This window comes from Pyrgilauda ruficollis, unplaced genomic scaffold (assembly GCF_017590135.1).
Source record: "Pyrgilauda ruficollis isolate IOZ18807 unplaced genomic scaffold, ASM1759013v1 scaffold85, whole genome shotgun sequence".
Classification (NCBI taxonomy): Eukaryota; Metazoa; Chordata; class Aves; order Passeriformes; family Passeridae; genus Pyrgilauda; species Pyrgilauda ruficollis.
In genome coordinates, this window is record NW_024530488.1 from 1162 (window position 1) to 11253 (window position 10092).

General features: G+C 40.4%; 1 protein-coding gene across 1 annotated transcript; it reads right to left on the reverse strand.

Moving 5' to 3' along the window:
• Positions 1-467: 467 nt before the first annotated feature.
• Positions 468-6933, reverse strand: RSPH1 (radial spoke head component 1). Its single transcript, XM_041487941.1, has 9 exons — positions 6871-6933; positions 6410-6523; positions 6203-6308; positions 5124-5214; positions 4756-4891; positions 4389-4460; positions 2775-2943; positions 2265-2360; positions 468-531 (listed from the first exon to the last, which is right to left on the reverse strand). The coding sequence occupies exons 1-9, from the start codon at positions 6928-6930 to the stop codon at positions 509-511; spliced, it is 867 nt and encodes a 288-aa protein (XP_041343875.1). The 5' UTR covers positions 6931-6933; the 3' UTR covers positions 468-508.
• Positions 6934-10092: the final 3159 nt, after the last annotated feature.

Below are 10092 nucleotides of genomic sequence, written 5' to 3' on the forward strand. Positions count from 1 at the left end.
TTTACCCAGTACACCTCCCAGTGAAGGACCCTCACCTGATTTTTTTTCCCAATCCACATGCTAAAACAACCCTTGATTAAGTTATGAAAGCTGGTCATGCAATGTCATTACAAGATCTTGCTCCATTTGGCTTTCAACCCCTTCAGAGCTTTGCCTTAAAGGGTAGGAACGTCTTTTCCTTGCTGGAAACTAAAATTCCAGACCATTTCAGTGTGTGCCATGGACCACAGAGGAGAATAACTCTACACTGGATTTGACACCTCATTACTGGCTACATGGAATAAAGGAAGTTGCTGTGAGAATCTGAGAGTATAAAAAGTCCAAAGATACACATTCCAGACAGAACACCGGCAGAAATGCTTATTCAAAGCACCTAGAAATGTTTATTCAAAACATCTTAACATACCCTTTTACAAACAAGAATATTGCAGGCTTACCACACTAAATCATCTACTTAGAAATTTCATTTTTGGGGTCTTTTCCTTTAGTTGTACCCAATTCCTCTGTTTCATCCTCCAAAATCAGTAATTTCTGGGGAGTAGAAGGAAAGACAGAGCATAGAGATGTATTTTATTATAAAACACTGCAAAGTAATCCCAGTAATCTAAAACATAACTCTAGAACTCTGCTGGCCACCTCAGTCCTCCTCACCCACTGCCTTTCAATGCCAGTACTTGAAGCTGTTTACATTGTTTGTCAGCTGGCAGACAGACTCAGTACACCCACACTGACTGCCAGCCAGCCCATATGTAACTCTGAACAGCCAAAAAATGCCTCCTGGTTAGATGACATCACAAGGAATGCAGAACAAAAAAGAGGGAATTACTGTGTGGGAAAAGAATGATGGTAAAGGGGCAGGGAATACCAGGCTGCAAAGAAAACAGATTTTGTTATATCTGCTCTTCACAGGATGCATATTTTCTTCAAATCATTCCCTCTTCCTATAACTTAATCTTGCTAAACCTAAAGACAAGGGGAACAATATGTTGCATCATTAATTATTGATGGAGACCTATGCTGAAAAATGTTTAAAATCATCCAACTCCTTGATTCTGGAAATAAAGAGTTGGAGGGAACTTTGAATCTATCACTTTGCTGTGTTTTCAGGCATTGGCATCTGCCTCTGTGCCATATCTGACAGCCACCTGAGCTCATTTGTTCCAAAAAACACCCTAGAAAAGCCACTGGGAAAACCAGAACTGCTTTGTTGTGGTGGGCCAGAAAATTTATTAGAATCAAGTTCCGTCCAAAGGGTTATTTGAGTCCAAGGGTCTTTGAGACAAACCAGGCTCAATGCACTTTTGCCAAATCCAAAGCAGAGCTATAATCTGCTGAAATTTCTCATGGATTTGACCCAAGCCCAGGAACCCTGTAAGATGTCAGTCCCACACACCAGGTCAGCCAGCTGCCTGTTCTGCCCTGAAGCTGGAGAACACCTTCAGAGCTGGTGCTCAGAAAATTAAAAGCAAATAAACTGAAAACTACAAGAGCTGACCTAAATGTTTCGTGTATACCTCCAGGCATTTTCATATGGTTTAATGTATTTTCTGATCCATACAGGGAGTGGTTGGCTTGGATTTATTGTAAAATGGACTGATTACAAATAGATACATTTATCTGATATTTTCATATCCTATAGGTAAGATTGTAAATTTTAATAATAAATGAAAGAACACAATTGGTTGGAGGCTTATAAGCTAAATATGAGTAAACATGGATGCATCCCTGTTGCTGCTTGTAACTGTGTATTTAAAACAGGCTTCTGAACTGCCTGGAAGAAAACCTGAGCACCTGAATTTCAAATCTCCTTGGTTTGTAGAGGAAACAAACCCTATTCAAACCAGAAGGTATAACAACACCAAAAATCTGTTTCTTCATATTTGTTTCGCCTGCTTTTGAACTGCACTTGGAAGAATTAAGAATACACAGTTGTATTCATGAGAGAAAAGTGAAGTGCTCAAAACTCCCAGACTTCTCAGGGTCTGATATATTTTCTCTCATTTTTGTTAAAAAAAAATAGTTTGGAAATTCAATCTCTTACAAATTGTCAAGTGTATATGCACAGAAGTGTCACTTCTAATTTGTTCTGTTGCAGTATATGAATTTAACTTCTCATAGTTCACTTCTCCAGAGGACTGCCCTCCGTATGAAAGGCAGAGATTCCCATGGTCTCCCAGCAGCAGCATGGCTTCAGCTGATTGACATCCACAATTTCAAACCCTGACTGCTAATTAAAGAATGAGCACACATGCCCCTTTTCTCACCTTGATCCTCCTGATTTTGATTTACTTCTTCTTCTCTCCTTCCCTCACCTTCCTCTCCTGCATCACCTGCTCGGTGATCCCCACCCTCCTCAGTATCTGAAATACAAGAAATTAGAAATACCAAAGAAAACCAATTTTACAAATTGGCATTCAGCCTTTGTTTCTATGTAATAGCTCCTAAGTACTACTAAAGGCTGCAGTTGTTGTTCACATGAGAAATCCCACAAAATCTTCTCTGTTTATAATCAAGTTTGTATAATAAGCCATGACACAGAGTTAAATAACTCACAGGCTTCCCAAGACAGTTGTATCTCATGCTATGTGAAATAAAACACATAAATACATATTGTGCAGTTTATGAATGCACTTGGAAATTCCAAACATTCAATACACAGAAAATCACAGGAAAAACAAAACAAAACACAACACAAAACCCCTCTCACATCACTTGATATTAAACCCATAAAACAATGGTCACCACAGCCAAAACATGAAGTTTCCAGAACAAACCTATAGCTGATAGAATTTTCTCCTCTTCAGCTTCTGCACCTGCTGTTTCTCTGGGGACTAGTAGCTCCTCATCATGGGGAGACCAGGGTGTTAATTTGGTAATTTCTGATGCTTTCCATATTGGTTCAAGAGGCAATGGTGGTTCATCCTCTTCTTCCTCCTCTTTTTCCTAGAAGAGAATTCATGAAATCTCATCCTACAGACAGTAACTAAGATGATGGGTTAGTCTACTAAAACCTCCTTATCTGGAGGAACCTCCTTATCTGGAGGTGGAGGAACTTCAGCAGCTGTAAATCTTGGGCAAGAACAGCACTTTGAACCCTGATCAAGTCAGTTGGCTGTTACTGATGATTGCTACCTGATGCTCTGTCTGGTAGATGCTCCACTGTCTGTCTCACACAGAAATAGACTAAAAAACCAGCTGTTTCTGCCTCAGTCTTTGCCTAGAGAGGACATTTGAAAGGATCTAGGAAGGAGTAAGATTGTGCACAGAGCTTATGGTTTTGAAATGGGAAAATATTTTTAAAATTCAAAAAAATAATGTTTTTTCTACAAATATGAAGGAGTCAATAATTGAATCATTGTCTGTATTATTAGCTAATTTCTTCTTTTTTTTTTAATGGGCTTTGTTCTGTAATTACTTCAACTAAAGCAAAAGAGCAAAATTTAATCTTACTTTAGTGACAGCACTGTCCTTTGCTTTAAAAACTCATCTAAGAATTCCCAACTGAACCAATGAAACACACATTACTCTGGATACTCCTATGAATCTGGCATTTGATTTGAGGATCTCTTGCTTTTAGTGAAGAAAAAAAAAAAAACAAAACAGTCTCCAAGCTTTGCAAATCTCTATCACAATGGATAGGATTTTGATGATTATTTTATCCTTCAGAATGATTGCTGCATCAGAGAGTTTTCAAAGAGTGTGTAACAGGAACTAATGTGTCAGACAACAGAGGTAGCAAACTCTAAGATAAAATGTGACCATTAAAAAAAATCAAACTAATATTAGAATATATTTCTTCTGTAGCGATTTTTGCACCATATCAAACAGATATGTTTCAAAACATTCATGCATAAAGAAGAGAAAACAGACTTTGATCCCAACCACTTCCTACAATTATTAGAAGCTGTGAATATTAAACTCCTAACATGACCAGAACAACAATAGGACATATTTCCCAAACATGACTCTGCTGGAAATTACCATTTGTATGCGTAGCACCAAGCAGTTCAGAAACACAAAAAATACTGCTCGTTGCTTTCTGGTGTTCAGAAGAAAATGCAATAGAGGCTAAATGTGTATACAAATATATCTATATTCCTCTGTGATTTGAAGCTTCAAATGTTTTGGGAAAGTCCTGATTGTTTTTAAGAAGAAAGGATTCACATCTGCAAGCAGTGCAAAATCACACCTTGTATTTTTCAAAGCTTACACAGTAGAAAACATTTAAAAAAAAAGCAAAATGAAACTTCATTTAGTTCTTAAGAATGCAGGAGTTTCCACCCTTTTTGACTCATAAGATCTACTTTCACATCACTTCTGTAAGGAATTTTAGATATTCCTCAACAATAGATTTGATTTACTGAGTGCTCTTGCACTATTTCTTTTACCTGCACTGGTTGTATGTATTCACCATGCTGCTCACATCCGATATCAAAGATGAATTTGCCACGACCTAAAGGCTGCATAAAAACACAAAAACATCAGGAGAACTGAACAGCTAATCCATTCTAAGCACAGAAGTGTAAAATATCCTTTACTACAAATTCCATACAATAATCAGTAACGCTACAGTCTGAAAGCAATGTTGCAAAGAAACTTGGCATTGTGTTTATAGAATAATTCAGTTTCATGTTACACTTATGGTACAGGAAATACTACAAAAGATCAGAAGCCTAGCTTCTTATTTTAAATGGAAATAGGTTATATTAAGGCAATTCCATGCTAACTGTTCAGATTAATACAAAGCACACTTACCTTTCCATTGAGAAATGGGCCCTTAAATCTGTGGTTTAGGTGGATAAGCTCAGCTGGTCCACTCTGGATTCCATTTACCCAACAACCAACATACTTAGATCCTGTGTCTTTATAGACATATGTGCCTTGCCCATGCCTAGGAAGAAAATAATAATTTTGTTTTATACCAGTGAATATTAAGAATTTAGGCTGTTATAATTAAGATATTAAAACTGTATTAATTAAGCAGCTGAAACTACTCAAGCTGGACTAAATTGCCAAGGTCACCCCTGGACCTCATTTGCTGCAGTCAGACATGCTCTGAAAATAATGTTTGCATTTTAATGCCATTGGGTGACCTGAAACATCCCAGTGGGAATGAAACAAACCTCTTGTTGTTAGCCCATTCTCCAGTATAGGTGTCTCCATTTGCATACAGATATTCTCCATAGCCCTGTCTCTGGTCATGCACCCAGTCTCCTTCAAGGACAAAAGGATAAAAGCAGTGTGAGCCGGTTTATCTCACTGTGGCCAGTTTGTAATGTTATCATACAAGTATTAGAGAAGGAAAATAATGCTGTGGCACTGCTGGGATTCCTCACTATTCCTTACACCACTTACTCTGGAGTCCCCTGCTCTTTTTTCATCTGTTCCTCTCCATATGTATTTATGCTGCTGCCTGACCTCCCTTTCCATTTTTCCATAATTACCTGCCTCTGTTATCACTCTCTATTACCATTATGAACACATAACAACCCAGTTCTATCTTTGAATTGGGTAATGTATTACAGTTGCATTAGATAATGTGACATTTCCACATGAATTTAAAGAGGAGCTACTTTAATTTGACTCATTTGATGAAGCTGTCCTGTCAGTATTGGGGCACATCTATTCAGAAGGATGCTAGATGGTTTCTATCTTCATTATTCTTCTAGTCAAACTTAAATTTAAAAAAAAAAAAAATCAGTGCATATGCTCCTGCAAGGCAGGATTGGGCTGCTCTTTTTGTTCTCAGCTTTTAGCCCTCACAATGTGAATGTCTTTTCTTTCCTAGCTTAGAAATGAGGGGGGAAATATTGTCCTTTGAAATTTAACTGATAGAATCTGACTGTTTCAGGTACTCTCCAGCAAGCAGGGGAACTCTAACTTTCATTACGTCTTCAAACTTCAGTTGTCCCAATCCCTAAATAAGGACTCTATTAAGGAATCTATTTTTTTCAATGATAGACCTAATAAATGTCCTGACATAAATCCCCATAAATAAACCCCAAGCTCCTCAGAACTGTTACTGAAAAGAGAAAAAGAGGAACATATCTTGTAGAAATATATATTCTTGGAAAATATCTTGTGTCTTCTTAAAATAAGACATTCTCCAATTCACTCTCTCTTTTCACTTGTGGGGGGAGGTGGAGAGGGGAATGCGTCCTTTTGGCTACAGAAATCCCTGCAATTGTGTTCATTGCTTTACCTGCGTATTTTGATCCATCTGGATAAAAAAAGACACCTTTGCCATGCTTTTTGTTTTCAAGGTAGTTCCCGGTGTAGAGGGCACCGTTTTTAAACCTGTAGGTCCCCTGAGCAGATGAAACATCTGTCAGTTCTCACGCTTGTTTCAACAGAGAGCCCAAATAACCCGACTGCAGAAGCAGAACCACAGCCAGGCTCGGTGTCTTACATGTCCACTCCTCAAACCATGCTCGTATTCCCCTTCGTAGGTGTCACCATTGGGCAGCCGCGCCTTCCCAAAGCCGTGCCGCTGCCCTTCGCCATCGCGACCGCCTTCATACTCCTGGCGGAGGGAAAAGGGTTAAAGGGCTGGGCCTGGCACAGTCCAGCTCATCAGAGGGACACAGCTGCCTAGGAAAGCTGCTCCAGCTCGGCACCCCAGCCTTCTTGGCACACAACTGCACAGCGTGGACGCGTTGTTCGAAACCCGCGTTAGAAGCCGGGCAGGCGGCACAGCCGCGCTCCGAGACCGCCGTGCCCGGGGCTGCCCGCGGCCACCGTGCCCGGCCCGGCCCGGCGGGCACCGAGCGGGGCTGCTCCCTTTCCTTTCCCTTCCCTTTCCTTGCCCTTTCATTTCCCTTTCCCCTTCCCTTCCCCGCTGCCCTCCCGCTCCTCCCGGGCTCCGCGGACCCCAATGTCTCTCCCGGCCTCCCCGGACTCGTCGGCGTCCTCGGAGCCCAGGTCCGACATGGCCGCGGCGTCGCCGTCGCTGTGACAACCGAGCGAGGGTGGCGGGGCCTGCCCGACAGCCCAACCCCGAGTGCCGGGAAACATAAAATAAATAAATACAAATAATAATATAACATAAATAATAATATAATTATATAAATATAATAATATAAATATAATAATATAAATAATAATATAATAATATAATAATATAATTTTATATAATAATATAAATATAAATATAAATATTATATGTATTTATAATAAATATATTCCATTATCTAATATAGTAAATGTAATAATTTATTATTATAGTAATGCATATATTTAATGAATATATTATTTATGATATATAAATATACTATTTATTATTATTTATATTTATAATAAATAAATATAAAAAGTAATATAAAAATAAACTCTCCAAGCTGCTTGTTAGAAAGGCAGCATTCATGATTCGGCTTTGAAGGAACGTGAGGACGGCTCCCCGCAATGTGTGTCAGTCATCAAAATGCTTATTTATTTATACATTTTGGCAAAGAGATTAATGTTAATTAGCTTACAATTCACAGAGTTCTCTTCATTAATTAGTATTCTGTCTTCTATTTGTTATTGATTTCTCGCTTCTCATGCTAATTAGTCCACGTTTTTCAGTCTTTTTATTATCTTTTTCCCAGACAGGGCATCTCTGCTTTATGTAACGTGGTTTATAAATTCTGTTCAGTTCTCAACAATAGGCTCCCAGGCTCTGCTAACTTCTTTCTCCAGGTCTGACAGCACAAAGTATGTCAAGCCCTAAACTCTTAATTGGTTTTTCTAACACATGGACATCACCCAGAGTTTGCCCATCAACTGTTAACTATTTCACAGATTTAAGCTCTTCTGAACATTTCCCCCCACTGCTGCCCAGGCTCATTTCAAAACAGTGCCAGAATCTGTTCAGTGGTGCCCAGCATCGAGATGAGGAGCAATGGCCATGAAATAAAACACAAGAAGTTCCACCTCAACATGGGGAAGAATTTCTTTACGTGGAAGGTGGCAGAACTCTGGAACAGCTGCCCAGGGAGGACACAGAGTTCCCTCTCTGGAGACATTCCAAACCCACCTGGATGTGTTCTGTGTCACTGCTCTGGGTGACTCTGCCTTGGCAGGAGCTGGACTGGGTGATCTCCAGGGGTCACTCCAGCCCTCTGCCTCTTCCCCTCAGCTTTTCCCAGCCAGTGCCTTTTGTGCGTTGAAACTGGTGACATCTGGGATGTGACCTGAGACCCCCTCAGCCTTCTGAGAGCTCCCAGCAGTTCAGCTGGTCTGGCCTGAAAAGAACATTTTAGATTTTAAACCCATTTCTCCACCTAGATCCTTTCTTTTTTGTGTGGGTTTATTGATGTTCAGAAGTACTAGTCCACTTTTTGTTTTCTCTCGTACAGGAGTCAGGCAAATCACCTCACCATCACTTTGCACAGTAACTTAATGGCCAAGGATTCACAAGAGGAGCCAGGCAAGGATATGCTTGGTGAAAAGCTGTGAGCTAGACAAGCACTGGGCAGAGCAGGTGATGCTTCTGAGGTAGACAGGATTGGCAAGTGGCTGGAAAATGGGTGGAGGTCACCTTATGCCCGAAATCAAAGCTCCACCACACAAACCAGAAAAAAACCCAGGGTCATCACTCTACAAAGATACACCATATTCAGGTGGGTTTCTTCCTTTTCATAAGCAGGAATCTAAATAGCCAGTATTTAAATAATGTGTGAATAGTAACAAGGTGTCACTTCTGTGGCAAGTCTCTTTTTGACTTCAGTTGGGTAAAGAAGAAAAAGGAAGATACTATTGCTAAATACCTCTGTGTTCACAGGAACCCTTCCAGCTTCTGAGTTAACGTTCAGTTTCTCATTTGAGAGCACTTTGCCTTTGAAGCAGTTAAGAATGCTGAAATTAACTTTTGTTAGCTGGCAGAGCATTGTACGTGTATTGACTCCAAACTGTACGCTTATTTCTCTTTCCTGCACACTCCCAGCATTTGACTAGGGAAGCCTAATTTGCATAATGTACTGTTAATAAGCAATTGCAGAATATGCAAAACACTGCTCTGCTCACCTCCTGCAGAGCTGACATGAGCGCACATCTCGGTGATGCCTCTGTTTCTCCCTTGCACCTAAGACTGGCTAAATTCTTTTAGCTATGATAAGGTAATGCCTCTAATTATAAAAGTGCTCACTTGGTCTGTCACGGCAAATTAATTCTAAGCAGACACCAAGGCTCAGAGTGACAAGGGAATTAATGTTTGGAATGCATAGGGAGGTGCTCCCTGTTAAACTCGAGGACAAAAATAACCAGACGTGTCTTTTGGCATGGAAGGTGACGTGGCTCAGGGAACAGCTGTGACACAAACAGGAAGCAGTGACAAGACATCAGTGACAAGACATCAGAGCCACTCCCCTGGATGACCACTAATAATGATCATTAACTGCTCTTGCTTACTGTTTCAGAGTTCTGAAGAAGGAAAAGGGTCTGAAGCAGCTCAGTTTTCTTGAGAAGCAGCTAAGAACTCTTTCTTTATAGAAGTTAAAGAGCTCAACACCCAGAAGTGGCAGATAGAATAAATGTCTTTACAACAGGATCATTTTACTTAAATGAGGGAGGCATAATTTAAAGTCTTCTATACCTAGAAACTGTCTTGTGAGGACAGCTACAGCTTCTATATAACTAATGACAAGAAGAATTTATTTTGTAGTTTTTTGTCTTCTAGTTGAATTTGGATGCATTTCAATGTCAGATTAAAGTTAAGCTTCAGCTATGTCACTGTTGAAAGGAGGTCTGCTGTCATCCTTATTCTCCTGTTCTTTTCCCTTTTCTGTCAAAGGAGCAATATTCCTAAGGTCCTGCTGATCTTGTATACAACATTGATTTGTCCAAAGTCCCGAGAGGTAATTTGTGCTGATTACCTGCTCTGCCCCTGCTGGCTGAGCTGGCAGCTGCCAGCACTGCCAGTCACCCTGGCAGGGACAGCAGAAGCTGCCACATCTGTGAGTGACCCTGAGGAAGCTCCTGGTTTGAGTTTGACAGAAGCCCCACAGGGAGCCAGAGCTCCACTAAAAACCAAAGCCATTGCTGCCAGAGGTGCTGGAATGAAGATGTCAGAATACACCTCCTGTGGGAGAGGAGAGCCCTGGATGTCCTTTTCTC

Coding starts and splice junctions, on each gene's coding strand:
- RSPH1 (XM_041487941.1), bottom strand. CDS start 6,930: ATGTCGGACCTGGGCTCCGAGGACGCCGACGAGTCCGGGGAGGCCGGG. Junction 6,524..6,870: donor AGGCCGGGAGAGACATTGGG/GTCCGCGGAGCC, acceptor TCCCTCCGCCAG/GAGTATGAAGGCGGTCGCGA. Junction 532..2,264: donor TCAAAATCAGGAGGATCAAG/GTGAGAAAAGGG, acceptor TCTACTCCCCAG/AAATTACTGATTTTGGAGGA.